Below are 23,159 nucleotides of genomic sequence, written 5' to 3'. Positions count from 1 at the left end.
ACTCCGCAAGCCCAGCCGTGGAAGAAACAAAGGGGTGGGTGTGGATCCTTGATGCCACAGGGACCCTTCTCATTCCTGTCTTCCAGAATAGAAGTGTGTGGGTTTCCCTCCCAGAGGCCTAGGATTGATGGGAAATGGCTCAAGTTGGCCATGGCACATGGGGGTGAAAAAGGCCCTGCCATGGTCCCACCTGATGGAGGGCACATCCTGCAGGGCCCAGGCCTGCGTTGCGGGGGGAGCAAGGTGGCCCTTCTGGATGTGCAGACTCAGAGGGGCCGGTGGGAGTGTCCGCTGTCCAGCCTAGGGTTCATGGGAAGTCAGCAGGGCACAGCGAGAAGGAAGAGCCCTTCCTGGCGCAGACTGGCTCTGCCCCATACGGCTCCTCCTGGCCATGTGCGGCCGCTGAATGCCTGGCATGGGGCTGGGGCTCCTGAGGAGCTGAGCTGTTTGTGAGATTTAATATAAAGTAATTAAAATCTAAAACCTGAAACTTGACCCTGTACACCTCCCACGTGAACGCATGAGTGATTTCTAACGCAACCCCAGGCCCTGGGCCTGGAAGATGCCCTGTTCTGGAAAATCACTTCTCGGAGACGGTCACTGTAATCCATTGTTATTTATTAGCTTTTAGAAAAAGCCACACATTCAAAAAGTAAGTTTATCGGCTTGATGTAATTAGGTCAATGAAACCCTATTTTAACCTCAGGATTTCTCCTAGTGCCACGTATGAATGTGACAGAGTCGTCTATATTAAGACAGATAAGTGCCCAGTTAAGCTGGGCTCTGAATCTGAGGTTATAGTTCATGGCCTTCATCATTTGCCACGTTCATCATTTTAAAGGACGTACTTAATTAAAAAGCAAGAAGTCCACACCTGAGCTGTCAGCGGCTCCATCAACAGCCCTAGGGTTTTACTAATAGTGAGGATATTACTCTGTCATTCAAATTCTTCAGGGACTGACCAGGCTTGGGTTTGTTTTTGTTTTTGTTTTTTAGGGGTTAAAAGTGAAATTCTATCATGCATTAGCTTTTTCTACCGAATTTATGTTTCAGGGGAAATAATGAGTTTCAGGATTCCTTGATTTATATAAAGTGAAAATTAAATCAAATGACCCAAGTATCCCAAAGCACATTTCTGGATGCGAGCTATTTTGAGGAAGTTTTACACGTGGCCACAGCTAAACATACTTGTGCAACCACTCGAGTAAATTTCTTCTTGCCTCGTCGATATAGGGCTTGTCTTCTGCTGAACAATCTTCTCTCTTTCGATGCACGAAGCCATGGGTTTGCCCAGAAAATGTTTTAATTTGATACTCCACTTTGCAGTGTTTTTTCAACTTCTGGGTCAGCAAAGACACCTGATACGCAAAAGATTTCACGATAGGAGGACTTTAGCAATCTAGTCATATTTTCCATTCTCCAAATCCTCTCTGAATGCTCATAAAAGAAATTTAACATCACTGCCTTAAGTTCTGGAGCTATTATAAATTTTTTACTTTTAATTTTATACCTAACACAGTCCTTACCTCTGGCAAAGGAGAGGATTCTGAGCAATATAAAAATGATATAATATCAGTTATTTGAAATTGTATTAATATCTTTTGTGTATCATTCAATATATAACAAAATAGTCCATATATTTAAGTATAAATTATTTTAAATTTGTATTAATATAATGTGTTAGTTATGAATAACAACAATAATTTCTAAATGACTGCTTTTGATCCAGTTTTCTTCTGCTTTTTTCTTATCAACATACTGGGTTTAACACACCCAATTCTTTTTTTTTTTTTTTTTTTAAGTAAACTCTACCTTCAACATGGAGCTCAAACTCACAACCCCGAGGTCAAGAGTTGCAAGCTTCACCAACTGAGCCAGCCAGGCGCCCCCACACCCATGTCTTTAAAGACATACACCTTAACTTGTGGGTTACACATAGGAGGATGGGGAGTCAGGGCCTGCTTCAATGCCCAGTAAACAGACCACAACAGGAGCACTTTTAGGGGGTTACAGCCCCTAAGTCCCTAACAACACCCACCTTTAAAACTTTTTAAAAGATTTTATTTGACAGAGAAAGAAAACACAAGTGGGGGGGGGAGCATTAGAGGGAAGAGGGAGAAGCAGGCTGCCCACTGAGCAGGGAGCCCCATGTGGGGCTCAATCTCAGGACCCTGGGATCATGACCCGAGCCAAAGGCAGACACAACCGAATGAGCCACCCAGGCGCCCCATCACCTTTAAAACTTTAATCTTGATGGGGGCGCCTGGGTGGCTCAGTCGTTAAGCGTCTGCCTTCGGCTCAGGGCGTGATCCCGGAGTTCTGGGATTGAGCCCCACGTCAGGCTCTTCCGCTGGGAGCCTGCTTCTTTCTCCTCCACTCCCCCTGCTTGTGTTCCCTCTCTCCCTGGCTGTCTCTCTCTCTGTTAAATAAACAAATAAAATCTTTAAAAAAAAAAAAAACTTTAATCTTGAATAATATTTGGAGCAACAAATGAACCCTTTGGGATATTTTCCCTGAAAGGGCAAACCATATTATTTAATATAAAAATGAGAAGAGGAGGGGCGCCTGGGGGGCTCAGTTGGTTAAGCATCGGACTCTTGGTTTCAGCTCGGGTCATGATCTCAGGGTCGTGGGATCAGCCCCAGGTCCCACTTCATGCTCAGCAGGGAGTCGGCTTAAGGATTCTCTCTCCCTCTCTGCTTCTCCACCAACTCATGAGCATGCTCTCTCTCTAAATAAATAAATCTTAAAAGAAAAAAAGAAAGAAAAGAAATGAGAAGAGGAACAATGCCAACTTACTTGCTCAAGGGGAATCACAGCATCATTTTCAGCAAAAATGAACAACGTGGGGTTCTTTAAACTGTGCACATCCTCAGAGTCCTTGACGATGCCTGGAAGATGGGGCAGAAACATGAAGTAGGATTTTCCAACACAAGCCTCAGAAATCTCTGTGGGTTTGGTTTTGATTTTTCAAAGTAAAATATGTGCTTTGGGGTTTCGGTTTAGTTCCTTTTTAGCAATTCCACAGAAGTGGCCTGGCCTATAAAATTAGCCTCAAAGAGAAACTTACCTAGTCAGACCTTCCTGCTCTCACTTCACGAGGAGTCAGGCCAGAAACAATAGAATTAGCCCTTGCTGTCTGCTTGCCCTGCACAGAGACAGGAGCAGCCTGAAAAATGCTCCCGTGTGTGACATGCCTTCATTGACAAACAGGTGACAAACTTTCAAATCCAGACCATGTGGCCACTACTGTCCTAGAAGTCTCTCACAGTCCACACAAGCCCCACAGCTTCTGACCTCAGTTTGCCGAGTGGCTTCATTCATAAGGTGGGCGGCTGTTCACGGGCTAGTCGTGCTCAGACAAGACCACAGGTGTGATGTCACGGGTATGACATCACCGGTGTGGTACCCGGTCCTCACAGGCCATCTGTAAAAGTTACCTTTCATCCTTCACTTCAGAATTTTAGTGAGCATTTGGCCAAAAGCCTGTTGTGCCTTGGGGATTCAGAGAACTGTGGGTGTGCCCACTCGTATAGGAAAATAAGCCAAAGTTCTGCAATATGATGCCATTTTAAGATAACAGTAGTGTGAAAGGAAATTATTCTGACACTTGTGAAGGAAGTTTTATTCCAGAGGGACCACCATAGTGGGGTTTGGCTGTAGGGGAGAGAGATCGCTCAACCAGAATACCAGGAAAGTGGGGATTTATGGCCAAGGAGCAGGGTGGGGGGCGGTGGGTGCAAAATGACAAAGAGGAAACATCAGAGTAGGATGGATTCTGGCCAGAGGACATGACGGGATTCTTGCCGACAAGATACAGAGTGTGGGGGGTGAGGAATTTGGTCAGACATCCGAAGTGGGGGACTCTCACTAAACTGCCCCAATGGGTCAAGGACAGAGCCCGGTCGGGGCCTCTTCAGAAAGAGGACCCCCAGAGGAGCCTGGCTCAGGTATGGTCGGGGGCAGGGTCCACGTCAGTAGGAAAAAGAAAATAATGGGTGTCTCCTGCTTCCATATCCTGTGGGCAGCACAGCAAAGCTAAGTAGCCCAGAGAACCTCCCTCACCTTTAACTCCTCTTGAGGAGGCAGGGAGCCACAGGAGGAATGGCCACGCTCCCTGTCCCACTCTGTTAAGGCCACGTTGCGTGGCTGGACATCCGTTTGATGCCCCCAGGCGGCTCTGAGTCCTGCCACATTCTGCAGCTCATGCAGTGTGCAACAGCGGCCAGAAGGGGGTGCTGGCGAGGCGTCCACGCAGGAGAGCCTTCTGCTATTTCACACAAGGGGACAGTCACCCCCATTGTGCCCAACAGCAAATGACAACTTACTCTCCTTGATGTAAGTTAGTATTTAAAGGATTTTTTTAATGCTAAAAGTAAGCAAAAATACCACAGCGAGAAACCATTAATCCAAATAAGAATCTTTAGTGTAACTGTGCGACATACTATCATGAAAGAAAGCCAAATTTCCTTCTGTGTCTTGTCTTTTTTTTTTTTTTTAACATTTTTATGGTCCGCTTCTCTATCATGAACTTAGTATGCCACGTCTCTACACACGTGTTGGTATTTCACTGCTATACCTGTGGTCTGTTTGGCTAAAATGCGTATGCTGCCACCTACATTTTAGAGTCTTTTCCTTTTCTTTCCTTCCTTCTTTATACGTATATTATGTGTGCACATGCAGCTGAAAATAACTCCTATCTTGGGAAAATACGTCCAGAGGTGTTCCTCATAAAGGATAGTGCTTGATATTAACCATGATCACGAAATAAATGTTCTCCCCTTCACCCTCGGGGGAGAAATCGAGGCCTCGGGTTAGGTGAGTCTCCCAACAGCACACTGTGGGGACCAGGACTCCTCGATCCCGTGACACCCTCTGGTTCCTGCATTATGAACCTGCACCTCTACTTCCAGATTTGTAAAGCCAAGCTCCTTACGACGGGCGTCTCGGGCTGTGTAGGGCTCCCGGCACTGCTAGCTTGGGAAGAGGCTCGTGGCGGTCACTCGACCCCTCCTCCTGTTTGCACTGTGTAAATGTACAAGGCAGATTTACCGTAGACAGACACCCCCGCCCTGAATTCGGGGTACTTCATCATCACGTGATGGACGGCCACTCCACCCCAGCAGAATCCCACGACGCCGATTTTCTGGGCGTGACACTGTTGTTTCAGATACTTCAAGACAGCATCCACCTCTCTAGAACAGAAAGTTATTCAAGAATCAACAGATACAAGGGGCGCCTGGGTTGCTCAGTCGTTAAGCGTCTGCCTTCGGCTCGGCGTGATCCCAGGGTCCTGGGATCGAGCCCTGCATCGGGCTCCCTGCTCCGCTGGGAGCCTGCTTCTTCCTCTCCCACTCCCCCTGCTTGTGTTCCCTCTCTCTCTGGCTGTCTCTCTCTCTCTCTGTCAAATAAATAAATAAATAAAATCTTTAAAAAAGAGAGAGAGAGAGAATCAACAGATACAGATCGCTTACAGCCAAGCTCAGAGAAACAGAGTAGGGTGGTGACCGGGGCGGGGCACGAGGAAATGGGGAAATACTGGACAAAGGGCACAAACTTCCAGCTCGGGGTTGTAATGTGCAGCCTGGTGACTAGAGTCGATTAGACTGCATGCTCTCCACGAAGGCTGCTACGAGGCCGGACCTGAAGCGTTCTCACCACCAAAAGGAAAGAGTAACTATGTGACGGGATAGAGGTGTTAGCTAAGGCTATGGGGGCGATCATTTTGCAATATATAAATGTGTTAAATCAACACAGCATACACCTTAAACTTACACATTATATGTCAAGTGTATCTCAATAAAGCCCGGGGAGGGGGGCAGGCAAAACATCAAGAGGTATTTTGTGAGCCCCCCCCCGGGGGGAGGGGGAGCGAGCAGGACAGCAAGTGCTATGCTGACGGACAGTGATGGGGCTTCAGCAGCAGCTCTTCCTGGAAGTTCTGCGAATCTTCTGGAGCTCTGTCCTCACCACGTGCTGTCGCAGTGATGCATATCTCCCCCACGGGTCTCCCCACAGCTCTCACCACCAAGCACAGCCTCCTCCAACCACCTGACCGAGCCACGAGCGGGCTGTTTGCAAACCACAGATCAGACCAGCTCACGTCCCAGCTGAAAGCTGAGCCCTGGCCTTGCACAGCCTCCAGATCAAGGTCAAAGGCCAAAGCACAGCTCCTAAGACCTGATCCCAAGATCCACCCCCCACCCCACCCCCACCAAGCACCGCAGCCTGCTCTCCTCTGACAGACACCAGCCCCAACCGGGCAGCTCCCCAAACTCTCTGACTTGGCACATTCACTCCCGAAGCTAACATCCCGACTCCAGACCGCCCGTCCCCTCCCGTGCCCAAAGAGCACAGAGGGACTTGGAAATCCGCCAGCACCACGCAAGCCAGGAGAGTACCAAGAATAGCGGCCCTGTCTTGCAAATGGTTCATTTGCAAATTGCTGGTTTGCAACTCAGTGCATTTTCAACTAGAAGCAAACACGCAAATGGAGGTAGGGAAGCAAGGCCAGCCGGAATGTTCTGTTTGATCGGATAAGGAAGAAACGCTGTTTAAGATTTAAAAAAGAAAAAGAAAGCCATTCTATTGCACTTCCCTTCCCTTTTGATCCCAGCATGTCCTTGAGCACCTTTAAATATATGTATCCACCACTGCGTTTAGTTAGACTCATAATGTGAGCAGTAATTAAGTAATTCCGCAAGATAACGTGGAAAGAGCAATAGTTGACATTTGGGGTTTTAAATTTTCCTCGAATGTTTTGATCTTAAGAATAACTGCTTTAATTGGAGGGGACAAGAAGGAAGAGACTATTTCTATAAAAATACTTTAACTCAAGTGAACATGTCTGCTGGTGTTGCTCTGCAGTGTTCCCCACTTTTCTGGGAGCACCAGGGTTTAGCTTTGGATGAACCTTTCCCCCCATTCCCCAGTGCTTGGTTCGTATACCCTGGGGGACTCTGCCCTAGGTTCCAGGAGTGAGGTGTGTGGCTCAGGCTGGCCATCGGCGCATAGCAATCTCCTGGCCACAATGATTGATTCAAGGATGGACCTGTGACTGAGCCCTCACCATCAGGGCAAAATGAGAATGTTGCTGGGTTGCTGTAAAGGGAACAGTGGAAGGCTGGAGCTGCTGCAGCCATCTTGCCACCCAGAGGCAAAAGCTGCCTGAGAATGGAGCCAGTGTATAGGCAATGAAGAGAAATGCTGTAAGGCAAGTCCTGGAAATACTGTACTATAAACAACTCCTACCTCAAGCCAGAAGCTACCTCTTTCCAGCTCTATAAACCAATAAATCCCATGACTGCTGAAGCATTCAAGATGGGTTTTCTGTGACTTACAAACAAAAATACTTGACAGATAAAAGGATTTCAGTCTCCTTTCTAAGTTAGTGTTTCTCTTTGTTTTGGTTTTGATTTTTGTTTTGTTTTGTTCTGTTTTTTGAGAGAGAGAGAGCACATGAGCAGGGAGGGGGTACCGCAGAGGAAGGGGGAGAATCTTAAGCAAGCATGGAGCCCAACATGGGTCTTGATCTCACGATCCAGAGATCATGACCTGAGGCGAAATCAAGAGTCAGATGTTTAACCAACTGAGCCACCCAGGTGCCCCACCCAGTGTTTCTGTTTTATGTCTCATTTTTATTTAAAATGCGTGGCTCTCCCTTTCCCCTGTAGAACAGTACCGCTGGGCTACTCGAACACCTGCCAGAAACGATCACTGTGCTTTGTGCTCAAGGACGTGTGGCCAATGTGGCCACAGGCAGGGGACCATATTCTTAGCAGTTCCCCCAAGGGGAAGGCAGACCCACACAGCGTCTCCTCAGAAAGCAGCAAATGGTCCCAACTATTCTCGCCGACCCCAGCCCCACAGGGAAAGCTGAATTTCACATCCCGTCCCAGTCTCTGTGCCTCTCTTGTGCTTCCACCTCTCATTTTCTCCTCGCTTCTTGCTTCATTTTGTTTCTCTTGGGGCTGCAGGTCCCCTGGGAGGGACTCGGAAAAGGTGAGTGTGCCGGAGGCTTGTCCCCAGGAACCTCAGGGGCGAAGGGGAGGGACGGACACAGAGCCGGGCAGGGGGAGAAGCTGGCTGTGGCTCAGTCCCCACACAGGCCCCAGCCAGCTCCTCAGGGGAGCTCGGAGCTGGCGTGGCCACTGAGGGTTCCCCTGACTGGAGGTGAGGGAGCCAGGCCTTCATATCCCTGCAGGGATACTCCTCAGGATGGGGCAGAGGAAAACGAGGCAGCTGATGTCCCAGAGACAGTCCCAAGGACAGCTAATGGGCTGGTGACACAAGCGCCCAGGTGACTGCATGTTAACACAGCCTCGGGTGCTCGGCCATGCCAGGAGCTCCCAGGGCAGCCAGGAGCACAGGCTCCTGAGAGAGGGTGGCCCCAGTGAGTGTGGGGCATGAGAAGGGGCCGAGGAGCCAGGCAGGGGCACTCAGCAGGGCCCCTGGCCCTTTGGGCTATGGGCAGGGATCTGCCCAGAGTCCACCAGCCCAGGGGACAGAGAGGGCCAGCAGCCCTGGGGTCAACTCTGAAGGGCACTCTGGTGGGAGAAGAAAGGAGCAGAAAGTTCCAAGGACCGAGTGGCCACAGGCAGGAGACCACATTCTTAGCAGTTTCCCCAACCTCAGCTGGGGGAGCAGCTGATCAAACCCATGGCTCCCGTCAGGTGACCGGGAAGGAGCGTGTTCAGAAGGACAGATGGCCAAGGTGAATCAGGGCTGGTGTTGGAGAAACCTCCTTTGCCCTGGGCTCACATTTACTTGTTGAAAGAGCTTGGCATGAGAGAACACTCCTGGCCCCTTTCCCCCTCCATACGTAGCCCAGACAGAAGAGGGTGTCTGAGCGGCAGCTGAGATCCTTGCTTCTGGGCTGGTGGAGCTAATTCAATGAAAAACTGAAATCTTGGGGGGATCCCCCTCTTTTCTTCTCACTGCTCCCTGGACCCTGTCAAGACAGCAGTCCTGGTCTGATGGGCCTGAGTCTGGGCCCGAAGTCTCTCAGAGGGGGAGCTGGGAGGTCAGGTCTAGGCTGGGGGGAGGGGATGGCCCTTTCGGTCTCCAGTCCTCTGAGCAATCATGGGGCTAGCTAGCCTCCACTCCAGCTTCTTTCCTCTGACCGTTGCCTCGACTGGTTCAGCAGCCAGGACAGGAAGGAAGGAGTGTTGACCCTATGGATCCCCAAAGCCCCCAGTGTCAAGGGAAATCGCACCACCTACAAAGCTCCCTTGGCATGAGCGCCATGAAGTTTCTCCGAGAGGGAAGCAGACGAGCCTGCTGCGCAGCAGGAAAGCTTGCTGGTGTCCCACCTTCCAGGCCACACACGGTGCTCGATGACAGCCGGTTTCCTTAAGCATTAGCTGTGCCCGAGGAAGTCCCACCACGATTGGGCGGGGGGGGGGGGGGGGGGCTGAATGGTGAAGCCACACCCACTTCTCCCTCTAACCTCCGCGGGGCCCTGGGACGGGGGTCGGGGGGTGGGGGTGGCACAAACATGGCTGATAACTTACTTATCAACCTTCCTGGCATCTCTTGTTTTCAACCACTCCGGGAAGGCGGACCAGTCCGCAGAAGGGTGCCACGGCTCCCGCCCTACGAAGAAGTCCGGGACGATGGTCCTGTCAAATAGGGACAGTCATTGCTCTTCCTTTCGGAGCTGCTGGTCTTTGCTTACAGTCATTAAGAAGCTCGCTACGTTAGTGACTCTGATTCACAGGGGAAGAAAAGTGGGGACCACGAGGGCCAAGTTTGATCGCATCAAAGAGGTCAGCTGGCCCCAGGCCAGACCACTTCGGATTTCACAACCGTAGGTGTGCGGCCTCTGGCAGCCTGCTTAGAGCCCAGCCCATCTGAAATGACGAGGCAATCCGGTAGGGCACAGTCCCCACCAGATTTATGGCACAGGATGGCGCCCAGGGCCCCCCTCCCCCACCCCAGAGGAGCCGCGTTGCTCAGGCAGCCTTTTGCAGCAGCCCCAGGTCAGAGGGTACACCTGGGTCGCATGTCCAGTCACGATGACCAAGCAATTTTCCCCAGCCTCCGCCCAGGATGCTGACAGGGCACAACCTCCTGCCCGGAGAGAAAGGTCTCTTGCAGGTTCTAAAACAGGCGGCAGAGAGAAAACAAGCCAGTTTCCGAGTCCGTGTCCATCCTCCATGCTAATCAACCCCCGGGCCGGGTCCACATGGCACTGGCCGGAGACTCGCTTCCTAAAATAAAGGCCATCGCCAAGGATGGAGAAACCCGGCTCTTCCTGCCAGGCTGGAAGGAACCCTGAAATCTGGGCCAGAAGAATCCAAGTTCAAGTCCCAGTACAGCCCCGTCTGCCCCGTGACTTTAACAAGTCACTTTTAGCCTCATTTTCTTGGTCTGATGACCAGACAGCACCGCCTGACCTCAGAGGATTATTTTGAAGGCAAAGGGGGTTGGATAAGTGGGAGAGAGCTTTGTAAATCACGGGCGCCTTTGCTCATGTTTTCTGTCCCGTCTCCAACTAAAGGACCCACTGTAAGACAGTGGAAGCCACAGTCCCGCGCACCTGCCGGCTGCATGTCGAGAGGACAAGCTCCATCCTCCTGCCTCAGGGCAGTCCTAGCCTTGCGGGGGTGTTGGGAGGATGAAGGACACTTCTCCCTGTAACGCCCTCCGCATGGGGTCTGGCCAAGCCACAGGGCAACTGGGGTTGGCTACTGTGTTTCTTACTGGGTTTGCCCCTACTAAGTTACGTGGCCTCCCATTCCAGACAAAATCTGGGGGCACGCAAAAGTGAAAGCTCAAGTGCAAATCCTCTTTTCAGTCTGCACTAACGTTGAGTCACATGACCGACAGTGGGCGTGCTACCTTCAAATCAATTTCTCTTGTAGGAAAACGAGGTAGGTGCACGCTTTGATTTGCAGCTTTTTGAGAAAACAAAGGAAATTGGGTGCACCACACTCGGGGCTGGCGAGTCGCAGGCTGTCTGGAAGCTGGAGGGAAGGAATGGCTCCTCCTCTCCTCCGTGTTTTCTGACACTCTGCCACGACCTGGCGTGGCGGGAAGCAGACAGGTGTGTTCTCGACACTCGATCTGACAAAGGCCTAACCTTCCGGCGATCAGTGAGGTCTCACTGCGCCGTCCTGGAACCCCCGGGAACTTGGACAGGACCGTGATCGCTTGTGTTTAGCATGTGTTTAACCCAGGCTAACCACGGGCACCCTGCTTGTGAAACCTGACCCGGGATGAGATGTGCCGAGGGCCAAGGAGCAGATCCATTTCACAGCTGGCGAGGTCTGCCCCAGGCGTCCTGTACCTGTGTCCAGGCAGGCCCCACATCGGGAAATAACTCTCTCGGATGAGTCCACAGACCCAGGCACTGCGAGGAGGAGCCGAAGCCCCAGGGGTGGGCTGGGAGCAGTGGCTACCTCTGGAGGCCAGGTGGTGGTTAGACTCACGTGACATTCATTCCCCATTTACCTGCACCCTGTGAGATGAGGAAGTAGGTCACCTAACTTAGAATGCAGGTGGGGCTTTTTGGGTTTGGTTTTGTTTTCCCTCAAGGGAACAAAATAGATCACAGAAATCTCCATGAATTTAAGGAAAGTAACAGAACTTCATACGTACGTGTATCCATTTCCTGCGATCATGTCAGCCATGTATCTGGTATTGGGCAACTGCCAGCCAAATATATCCTGAATGACGATCACAGCCTTGCCTGTGTCGAAGGGGGGCTTGGTGACATAAGCCTTGATGTGCTCGACTTGAACTTCGTGCCCCATCCCTCCATACTCTATCCTGTGGCCAATGTCACACGGACAAGGATAAGCCTCGTTAGCCATTGCAGAGATGCAAGTTGGGCTACAGAGAGAGAAACAGGCATTATATTCTGAATGGTGCAAATCCAAAGATTATAAACAGTAAGCAAACTAAAATCAAGAGTATAGAAAAGGATTCATTTTAACTACACTCATCATGTATTCATGGAGGAAAAAGCTGGTAACTTGTGATTCTGGGTGGGGCTAATAGGAATCCATTCCCATTACAAACACTAGACATACCAGAGTGAAAGTAATCAACAGATAAAAATTAAAACGGTGGCACTCCTAGAAACAAGGGAACAATCCCCAGCCAGGATTGGAAAGGAGACTTGAAGCCAGGGTCAGGGTGGCATGAGCAGATATGGAGGGAGCCTGGCGATGCTGGGGACCAGGCTAGACCCAAAAACAAGCCCTAAAACCCCCCATGAGATGGGGATTTGTGACTGAGACCCCATGCAGTGTCAGAGCCCCCAAAGGTTTATATTTAATAGGGAAAATAAAAACAAAAAACAACAACAAAAGAAAAAAAAAGAAAAGAAAACTCCACCAACAAGGACTAGGACCATGGTTAGAAAGCCAAGGGAGGGGAAAAAAGAAACCAATCCCCCAAAATGTCCCCTCTCCTTTCAAAGTAGGAATACCTAGACTGTGAAATTAACAGAACAACTGACCCTGGGCACTGAAGTTGCTGGGCACCTGGAAGAAGCAAATGCAAATCTACTTAGAACAAAGACTTTCACACTCCAGGACAAAAGACGCTACTCCCTGAAGAGGGCCGGTAAAGGGGAAAGCCCAGGGTAGCTGGCGTCTGGAGAGAAGGTGCAGGGAAGGTCAACTGTTTCTGCTGGCAGATGGCACGTGGAGGGTATCAGGCAAAGAGGAGTCCATGAGGATGAGGGATTTTGCCCGAGCAACTGGAAAAGGAGAAAGGGTCTTTAAATGAGAAGGGGGAGACTCGGGAAGAGCAGGTTGGAGGAAATCGGGTCTTCGATGTGGGGTGGTAAGCCTGAAACGTCCGTCAGACGAGCTGAGTGGACAGCTCATCACAAGAAGTTCAGGGCAGGGGTCCAAGCTGAAACTACAAACTTGAGAAGAGTCAGCAATATACAGTTGAGCCTCTTTTTTTTTTTTTTTTTTTTTTGCAGATTCCATACACATGAATTTGCCTAGTTGGAAAATTTACTTGCAACTCCAAAATCAATATTTGCAGTGCTTTCGCCATCCACAGACTTCCGTAGAGCAGTGACAGATCCGAGTCACTGACACGCACGGTCCCAGCCGAGGTCGAACAAGGTAACGCTCTGCCTTCTCAGTCAGCTCCCACTGCAAACAAGTATCCTGTTCGCTTTCTGTTGAGTCTGGCATCTTCTGCATTTCTGTGCTTTTGGCTGGCGATGTCGTTGTTTACGAACAGACCCCATGCATAGTGCTGAAGAGCTGTCTAGTGACCCTAAGGGCACAAAGATGCGCCTCCAAAATAATACGTACAGTACACAAGCCTAGTTCAGGTGTGCGCTACAGCCGCTGATGGCAGGTGCAATGTCAGTGAATCAACTCTGTATTAGATACGGTGTCTCTACACAGAAACACACGTAAAACGGGGTGATGCATTGACCAGTTGACGGAAACGTGACCAGAGGCTCGGAGCAGTGGCTCGGGGTTTGCTAGTCCGCTGTCCACATGACTTTATCGACCACGACGATGGTTGGCCCTTGAACTACGTGGGTTTTAACTGCAGGGCTCCCCTTACACATGGATTTGTTTTCCATAAATACAGTCCAGGACTGTGAATGTATTTTCTCTTTTTTCTAACTTTCTTAACATTTTCTTTTCTCTAGCTTTCTTCATTGTAAGAATACACGCAAAATACGTGTCAATCATTGGTTTATGTTACTGGCAAGGCTTCCAGTCGACGGAGGCTGTTAGGAGTTACGTTTCTGAGGAGTCAAAAGTTATATGCAGATTTCTGACTGCACAGAGCTCAGCGCCCCTAACCCCCGTGTTGTTCAAGGGTCAACTATGCTGTAAGTAATGAGAATCAGCTGTACATTGTATTTAAAACCTTGAGAGTGAGTGACATCATGAAGGGAATGACAGTAGATAAAGAAGAGAAGGATCTAGCAGATCGAGCCCTGGGGTCTTCACCATAAAAGGCTTCGGGGAGTAAGAAGGAATAAGACAGTGAGTCTGAGAAGAAACAGCGAGTGAGAGGGGAGGAACCCCCAGTCATGGGCCTGGAGCCATGTGAAGACGGGGTTTCAAGGAGGCAGAGTGTAGACCGAGACATTCTGCAAGAAGCTCAGGGTGACTTCCACAAGAACAGGTCTGGAGGACCGGGGTGGCAAGACAGCAGCGAGCTGGAGATAATGACAGGAGGGAATGACAGGATGGACACAGAAGCCGTTCAAGGCTTTAGCCAGAAACAGGAGCAAAGAAAGTGAGCAGAAGATAGAGGGAAGATAGGGCAACAAGTGTTTTTATTTATTTATTTTTTAAGATTTATGTATTTATTCCAAAGAGAGAGAGTGAGAGAGAGAGAGAGAGAACAAGTGGGAAGGGGAGGGGCAGAGGGAGAGGGAGAAGCAGGCTCCCCGCTGAGCAGGGAGCCCAATGCGGGACTCGATCCCAGGACCCCAGGACCATGACCTGAGCCCAAGGCAGACGCTTCACCGACTGAGCCACCCAGGCGCCCCTCTTTTTATTTTTTAATGGAAGAAATTTCAGCACATTTATATGTGGATGAGAGTGGTACCTCACGGAGGAAAACAAAGCAAAACCAAACCAAACCAAACCGAAGATGCGAGGGGCACAGGATCAGCACGGGGAGATGACCTTCCCTGGAAGCGCAGACGGGTCCTCCACGGTCCCGGGAGGGAAGAGAAGGCTGGGCGATGTCGGGGCAGGGGGCTGTGGATACTCCCTACTCGCATCTGCTCTGAGAACTGAGAGCAGAGTCAACAGTGAGAGTGAGAGCAGCGGGGAGGTCGGAAGGAACAGAAGTGGGAAAATGAAGGACCAGGGAAATGTACACGGTCCCAGAGGCTGTGTCCCTCCAGCCACGTCCAGCGGCAGGACGGTGGTTTGAAGCAGGCAGAGAGATCGAGCAGAACAGAACCGGGCTCCGGAGGTCATTATGGGGGCAGGAGGGCACAGTGGATCCGTGGCGGGAGGACAGACTGGCCAAGAAGGGGATAAGATGCGACACTGAGCAACCCAGGGGAGCAAACAGATCACAGTGGATCCCCACCTACCGTGTCGCAGCCCTGCCAGACGGTGAGAAACCTGAGGAGGAAAGCAAAAGGAATCTGTTAGAAGAAAATAGAGAATACCATTTTCTTGAGTCTTAGCATAAAGCAGCATTTCTTTCATTAGGCCCAGAAAACATAAGCTACAAAGAAAAAGATTAATAAATTTCATTAAGTACGTATGAGTCTGCTCGAGCTTCCGTGACAAAATAGCACAGGCTGGGCTATGTATTTCTCATAGTTCTGGAGGCAAGAACTCCCAGAACCTATGAACGTGCCCTTATTTGGAAATAGCATCTTTGCAGAGGTAATCAAGTTAAGATGAGGTACCGGGGTGGCTCAGTCAGTGCAGCGTCTGACTCTCCATTTCGGCTCAGGTCATGATCTCGAGGTTGTGAAATCCTGCCCCGCATTGGGCTCCTCACTCAGCAGGCAGTCTGCTCGAGATTCTCTCCCTCTCCTTCTGCCCCTCCCCTCTCAAATAAGTACATAAATCTGTTTAAAAAAACGTTAAGATGAGGATTAGGGTGGCCACTAACCCGATAACTAGTATCCCTTATAAGAAGAGGGAAATTTAGATACAGAGACACACGGGGACGAAGGCCACCTGAAGACATAGGCAGACAGTGGAGTGAGGCACCTACAAGCCCAGGAACACCAGGGACTGCTAGCAACCATCAGAAACTAGGAGAGAAGCAAGCAAGGAGTCCCCTCTGTAGGTTTCAGAGAAAGCAGGGCCCTGCTGACACCCTCATTTTGGACTTCTGGCCCCCAGAACTGTGAGAATACATTTCTGTTGTCATAAGTCACCCAGCTGGGTGACAGACAACATGTATACTTACCAATATGATAAATCTTAGAAACGTAACGCTGTATAAAAGACAATGGCCTTTTTGATGCTAAGTAAACACTAAAAAGAAAAATCGTCCTGACTTTTCCAATAAATACACTGTTGTAAAAGTGTAATGCGTAAACACACCACCCTTAGACAGTGGTTACTGGCGAGGGAGAGAGGGTGGAGACAGCTGGCTTTAATTGCATTTGTTACATTTTATTTCCTAAGAAAGTTTTGATTAAGGACAAAATGTTCCCATGTCTTAAGCCTGGGTCACGTGTATATGGGTGGCTGTTATATTATGTCCTGTGCCTTTCAGAATATTTTAGGAAGAAAATAACTAAATTTTAAAGAAACACAAATTAAGAGCTAGTCATTTGCTCAAAGAAAATTTTTAACTATCCCTCACGGTTTTGTTTTCACAAGCTCAGTTATAAAACTATTGTTAGTAAGAGAAGTCACAATAATCCAGTACCAACGGCAGCAAATTTTATGTCCAATGCACTATTTGTGGACAGCCGATTCCTTAGGCTGATTTCTTTCTCTTTTTTGAAAATTTAAATTCTATTTAGTTGACATACGGTTCATCATTTACATATAACACCCAGTGCTCATTACAAGTGCCCTCCTTAATGCCCATCACCTATCTATCCCAACCCCCGCCCACCTCCTCCAGCAATCCTCAGTTTGTTTTCCAGTTAAGAGTCTCTCATGATTTGCTTCCCTCTCTCTCTCTTTTCCCCCTTCCAAATATTCATGTTTTGTTTCTTAAATTCCACATATGAGTAAAATCGTATGGTATTTGTCTTTCTCTGATTGACTTATTTCACTTAGCATAATACACTCTAGCTCCCTCTGCGTCATGGCAAATGGCAAGATGTCTTTCTTTTTGATGGCTGAGTAGTAGTCCATTGTGTGTGTGTGCGTGTGTGTGTGTGCGTGTGTGTGTGTGTGTGTGTGTAGACATAAATAGACATTTTTCCAAAGAAAACATCCAGATGGCCAACAGACCCATGAAAAGATGCTCAACATCACTCATCATCGGGAAAATGCAAATCAAAACCACAATGAACTGTTTCCATAGTTTGGCTATTGTTGATAATGCTGCCATAACCATCGGGGTGTATGTATCCTTTCATTGTGTATTTTAGAATCCTCTGAGTAAGTACCTAGTAGTGCAATTGCTGGATCATAGGGTAGCTCTATTTTTAACTTTTTGAGGAACTGCCATACTGTTTTCCAGAGTGGCTGCACCAGTTTGCATTCCCACCAACAGTGCACGAGGGTTCCCCTTTCTCTGCATCCTCGCCAACACCTGTTGTCTCCTGTGTTGTTAATTTTAGCCATCTGACAGGTGTGAGGTGATATCTCATTGTGGTTTTGATTTGTATTTCCTGATGATGAGTGATGTTGAGCGTCTTTTCATGGGTCTGTTGGCCATATGGACGTCTTCTTTGGAAAAGTGTCTATTTATGTCTTCTGCCCATTTCTTAAGTGGATTATTTGTTTTTAGGGTGTTGGGTTTAATAAGTTCTTTATAGATTTTGGATACTAACCCTTTATTGCATATGTCATTTACAAATATCTTCTCCCATTCCGTAGGCTGCCTTTTAGTTTTGTTGATTGTTTCCTTTGCTGTGCGGAAGCTTTTTATCTTGATGAAGTGCCAATAGTTCATTTTTGCCCTTGCTTCCTTTCCCCCATTGACGTGTCTAGTAAGAAACTGCTACAGTCAAGGTCAAAGAGGTTGCTGTCTGTGTTCTCCTCTAGAATTCTGATGGTTTCCTATCTCACATTTAGGTCTTTCATCCATTTTGAATTTATTTTTGTGTGTGGTGTAAGAAAATGGCCCAGTTTCATTCTTCTGCATGTTGCTGTCCAGTTTTCCCAACACCATTTGTTAAAGAGACTGTCTTTTTTCCATTGGATATTCTTTCCTGCTTTGCCAAAGGTTAGTTGACCATATAGTTGTGGATCCATTTCTGGGTTCTTTATTCTGTGCTGTTGACCTATGTGTCTGTTTTGGTGCCAGTACATACTGTCTTGATGATCACAGCTTTGCAATAGAGCTTGAAGTCCAGAATCATGATGCCCCTAGTTTTGCTTTTCTTTTTCAGAATTGCTTTGGCTATTTGCGACTTTTGTGGTTCCATACAAATTTTAGGACTGTTTCTTCTAGCTCTATAAAAAATGCTGGTGGTACCTTGATAAGTATTGCATTAAGTATGTAGATTGCTTTAGGTAATATAGACATTTTAATAATGTTTGTTCTTCCAATCCAAGATCATGCGATGTTTTCCCATTTCTTTAAGTCCTCTTCAATTTCTTTCATAAGTATTTCATAGTTTTCAGAGTACAGATCTTTTACGTCTTTGGTTAGGTTTATTCCTAGGTATCTTATGGGTTTTGGTGCAATTATGAATGGGATCGATTCCTTGATTTCGGTTTCTGTTGCATCATGATTGATGTGTAGGAAGGTAACACTTCTGTTCGTGATTTTATATCCTGCGATGTTGCTGAATTCATGTATCAGTTCTAGCAACACTCTGGTAGACTATTTCAGGTTTTCTACATAGAGTATCATGTCATCTACAGATAATGAAAGTTTGACTTCTTCCTTGCCGATTTGGGTGTCCTTAGGCTGATTTCTTCCCTGAGTTATCCTATGGGGCCTCAGAACCACAAAATATCCTGGCCATTCCAAAGCACCCTTGAATCTGAATCTTATTACTTTATTTTCAGTTGATACCCGCTTTCCAGAAGGAATGTTTATGGCCAGGAGATCCGCCATCTGGACTGATCTGCACAAAGGGGCAGTGCCCAGAAGAGCCTGGTGTGGAAGGCTGGACTCCAGCCAGACCCATCCGTGGCACAGCATTGCAGTGTGTTTTCTAGGCCAAGGCCACAGGGCGGGCAGACATTTTCCAAGGACTACACACCTCTGAGGCTCCCAGGGAAAGAGCCTCGTGGAACACAGCAGAGCCGCTCTACTGACTGGAGGAAACACACAATTTCTGTACATCCCTTCTGGGATTTTGGCTTTGCCCCACCCCATGACACATTTGTTAAAGGAGAATTTTCAGAGAAAAGTAAATCCATGACTCTCATAAGATTTTTTTTTAAATGAACACATAAAGGATTTTATTTCACTCCTATAACAGGGAATGAGGTGGCTGTGATCTGGTTTGAAGGAAGAAGGAAAGAGCACAAATGTATACGCCATAAAGGCACGTTGAGATTGCAAAAGGAGAGAAAACGGATTTTTCCTCAGGTAGGAGGAACCCAACTGATTCTCCACCAGAGGGGACAGAATTTACTAACTTACTGGTTATCAGCGGCTTACAAAGAGTTTCAGTGGCACCAAGGCAATGACCAGGGCCAGAGTCAGATGACCCAGAAGGGTGTGCCACCGATGACAGAGGCTGTCCCAAAAAAACACGAAGTTTCTCCTGCATGACATTCACTGTGAGGTCGCTCACAGTGAGCAAAAGGTTTCCTCCTACATGGGGATGGGACTGTGGGTCTGACGTGTACGGTGGGGGCTTCATAAAATGTGTCAAGAAGGGCTTTTCTGGGGCTGGCTTGGTCGGTAGAGCATGCAACTCTTGATCTCCGAGTTGTGAGTTTGAGCCCCATGTTGGGTGGAGAAATTACTTAAAATCTTAAAAAAAACAATAGAAGAAGAAGGGCTCTTCTGTTTCCTGGCAGGTGGCTTGGCAACACTCACAGGCCACCTCGAGATCAGATCTGTGGTCTCCACTAGTGAAGCCTCTGGAAGTCAGAACCCTCCTCAGGGCACCAAGGAGAATGAAGACAGGCCCCTGCAGAGGAGACCCTGACTGGAACGTTCTTTGACGAGGCCACACTGGCTAGCAGGGCTAACGCTCGTGATCCGCCCATGACCTTCGTGCAAGATGCCACAGAAGTGTGAGTGACCTCAAGGCCCGCTTTCCCAAAGTGACTCACAGTCCCTTAACCACCTCTCTCCTTCACCAAGCTCCTCGGAACTCTTCTCAAACAGACTCTGGAGTTTCCAATGGCCTCTCTGCCGTGTCTAGTTCCGGTAAGAATTCTGCTAAGTCAGTTTCACAGAATCCCTGACTCTCCAAATCTAATCTGGTTCCTCATCCTCCACTACCCCCTGGGTGTGATCTGATCACACTGGCTTGTCTTCTGCAAGAACCCCGTTAGATCGGTTTTCCAGAACTCCCATCCCCTGTGATGTTTCCTCTTAGCCATTTTCCATCCACGGACCCCCACTCCACTCCTTGGCTCTAAATTCCCACTTTTCTTTGTTATTTGCGGAGTTGATCCCAATCTCTCTCCCCCACTGTAAAACCCCACTTCAGTGGTCCTTACACGTATCCCTATGGTCCTGAATAAGGTCTGCCTTCCGTTCTTTAACAAATGCCTTGACTGAATGATTTATTCTTCAACACCCTGCCGCACTGCTTCACACACTGAGTGCCTCCCCAATATCACAAGTCAAGACCCATGGGGATCACTGGTGCCTGTCTGATCAGCCAATTCCAAGGGGCTGACCTGTCCTGCCCCCTCTCCTAACCTGAGCCTTCCCGAGGCATTCCTTTGCCCCATATAGATCTGTTCTTCTTGACGTCTCACCTGAACCAGTTATAACATCTGCCTGGTTCCCTCTTTCATGAGTAAAATAGAATCTTAAACACGTGCCATTTAAAAAATATTTTTTAAGGTAATCTCTACACCCAACACGGGGCTCAAACTCACAACCCCGAGATCAAGAGTCGCATGGTCTACCTGACAGAGCCAGCCAGGTGCCCCAACACATGCTCATTTTTATGTCTGTATGACAGTCATGATTTTACCTTTCGCTGAAAATTATCTTTTAACAATGCAATTGAACAACATTCCCTTTTTCTCACTGGAAGTCAGAAAGGCAAGAAATGGGTGGCAAAGCGTGGTCCAGCAAGTCTGGTTTTTCTGCTCTCATACCCTCAAGGATTTAAGTAACTCGGATGTCAGACTTCCCAATGCAATGATGTTCTCCTACAGAAACAGAGAAAACAGATTTCGACGAGCAAACGGAATTGGCATCGATGGGACTGTAACTGGCAAAGAAGACAAGGAATAAATGGCTAGAAGCTTCAGAGATCTGGAAACCATCAGCAAGCAAAACAAAGGCTGAAAGGTAACAGGAAGGTGGTGACTAACAGGGAAGGCTCGGCGTTTCCCCTTCCTGGGTAAACACGGCAGAAACTTGCCTGGCCGCTGATTTTCCATCTGTCTTGCAGCTGGGAAGGCTCAGGCACAGCCCTACTTATCCGTCTACCTGTCGATGACCCTACGAACGCCAACAACTCCAGATATTTATTTGTCAGCAATCACACTTGCGTCTTCCACAGGGTACAGGTCTAGGCTGCATTCATTAGAAAGGTAGATCTGATGAGTACCCACTGGCCTGCAAGCATGCCGACCATATGGCTGCCTTTGGCCTTCAGAGGCCTGGAGAGCGTTTCCCCTGGCACCTGTGGGGCTCACACCTTGTTCTAAATGGGCTTTGAAAACGACAGGTTGTATTTCCCCTCGGCAAGTAGACCCAAATCGCCTCCAACTCACATGGCTGGGTGTGTGATCTGTGGGGTCTTTCTTGGCAACACACACCAAGTACCCAGCACCAAGGATGTCGCCATGTCTCCTCTCTAGACCCAGGAGCCATCCTAAGGAAATACTGCCAACGTGGTTAATGTTTGAAGCCGAGTCCATCTTGTCAGTTCAGGTGAAAGAACAAACACAGGAGGTCATACTGACCCCAGGCACAGCCAGACCAGTCAAGGAACACGTGGGCCTAGGCTCAAGGGATAAGAATGCTGCTCAACTTTCTAACCTAAGGAACACAGATATGTCCCAGATTCCAAGCTTCCTCAGATGGAAGAGACCAACACGGCACCAAAGTGGTCAGCTGCTAATATGACCTCATGGGTCCCCAATCAACGGTGTCCACCTCCTAGGACAGCCCTTCCCAAATTTTGCCCTTAAAAGCCCTCATCTGCAAGCCAGCGAGGATTCTGGACTTTTGAGCAATTGTTGCCCGTTTTCTTGGGTGGCCCCACACCAGTAAATCAAGGATCTTTCTCCTCTGCAAAAGCTCGGTGTCAAGTTTTTATCAGCTTGCTGCCTGTCTGGTGGACAAACTCTCACTTGCTTCGGTTACATTTTGAGGCAAATATGCTCATTTTCCCACAGGTTTATACTGGTAAAAACTCCACGACCGAAACGTCCAACTCTAGGACAGCAATGACAAAGCGTACTCGATGGCATGAAAGAAAGGCCCCAGACAAATGGAAAAAATAAAGACGAGTTTCCGTACAGCATGATTCCAACCACGTTTTTCAACCGTGTGGCTACACAGCACAGGAAAACGCACCAAAGGCCGCTGGCCAGGGCTGCTTTGCCGCAGTGACAACGTGCTGCAGCTTTGGCAGAAGTCAGGTTCTGAAAAAGGGCTTTGATCGGCTCCTGACCTGTGCACACGGTGAGCTGCTCTACCGCCTGCAAACACGCGCGCGAGGGAGCGCAGAGCCGGGCTGCGCGCGTTGCTGGGTCCCCGCGGCGCACGTACCTGTCCGCCGCCCGAAGCCTGCGTTCTCGCCGCGCGAAGGCGGCCCGCCGAGCTCGGGGACGCTCGGGGCGGGCGGAGAGGAGGTGCCTCCCGCGGGGACGGAAGTGGACGCGGTGACGGAGGGCGGCGGATCCCCGCGGGCCAGTGGCTGTCCCGGATTCCCAGTCTCCCGCGGGAAGGCCGGGCGGGCGGGAGGGAGGGGGTGGGGCAGGGGAGGGGAGGCCTGGAGGGCAAGGGGTGGGGGCGGGACGAGGAGGAGAGGGGGGGGGAGGGGGGAGGGGAGAGAAGGAGGAGGGAGGCGGGAGGAGGGCCAGAAGCAGGAAAACGGCCAGCCTGTGAAATTTACACGCGTCCCTGGCTCCTAGGACCTGGGACTTCCCTGTCGTAAATCTAGATTAGGCTATTTTTAAAAATAAATGGTTACGGGGGCGCCTGAGTGGCTCTGTCGGTAAGCGTCTGCCTTCGGCTCAGGGTGTGATCCCGGGGTTCCGGGATCGAGTCTCACATCGGGCTCCTCGGCTGGGAGCCTGCTTCTTCCTCTCCCACTCCCCTGCTGTGTTCCCTCTCTCGCTGGCTGTCTCTCTGTCACATAAATAAATAACATCTTTAAAAAATAAAAATAAATGGTTACATATTCGTAGTTGCGCCCCCCTCCGTCCACCCTCCATGCTTTGTCTGGTCACCTA

At 49.1% G+C, this 23,159-nt stretch overlaps 1 protein-coding gene across 3 annotated transcripts; it reads right to left on the bottom strand.

The window, feature by feature from the left end:
• Positions 1 to 601: 601 nt before the first annotated feature.
• Positions 602 to 22,663, bottom strand: CMBL (carboxymethylenebutenolidase homolog). 3 transcript variants are annotated; one of them, XM_045787143.2, is made up of 7 exons: positions 22,376 to 22,663; positions 15,047 to 15,077; positions 11,602 to 11,835; positions 9,513 to 9,620; positions 5,053 to 5,195; positions 2,800 to 2,891; positions 602 to 1,358 (listed from the first exon to the last, which is right to left on the bottom strand). In XM_045787143.2, exons 3-7 carry the CDS (start codon positions 11,814 to 11,816, stop codon positions 1,179 to 1,181), a joined length of 738 nt encoding a protein of 245 aa, XP_045643099.2. In that variant the 5' UTR covers positions 11,817 to 11,835; positions 15,047 to 15,077; positions 22,376 to 22,663; the 3' UTR covers positions 602 to 1,178. The 3 variants fall into 3 exon arrangements, with proteins under 3 accessions (XP_045643099.2, XP_045643098.2, XP_087724103.1); XM_045787142.2 differs by having other exon boundaries at positions 22,474 to 22,662; XM_087867977.1 differs by lacking the exon at positions 22,376 to 22,663 and adding an exon at positions 20,720 to 20,869.
• Between the last annotated feature and the right edge of the window lie 496 nt (positions 22,664 to 23,159).

Source organism: Ursus americanus, chromosome 15 (genome assembly GCF_024610735.1).
Source record: "Ursus americanus isolate L20-20 chromosome 15, mUrsAme1.1.p, whole genome shotgun sequence".
NCBI classification, from domain to species: domain Eukaryota; kingdom Metazoa; phylum Chordata; class Mammalia; order Carnivora; family Ursidae; genus Ursus; species Ursus americanus.
The sequence above is the reverse complement of the archived record's forward strand: the minus strand, read 5'-3'. Positions and strand labels throughout refer to the sequence as shown.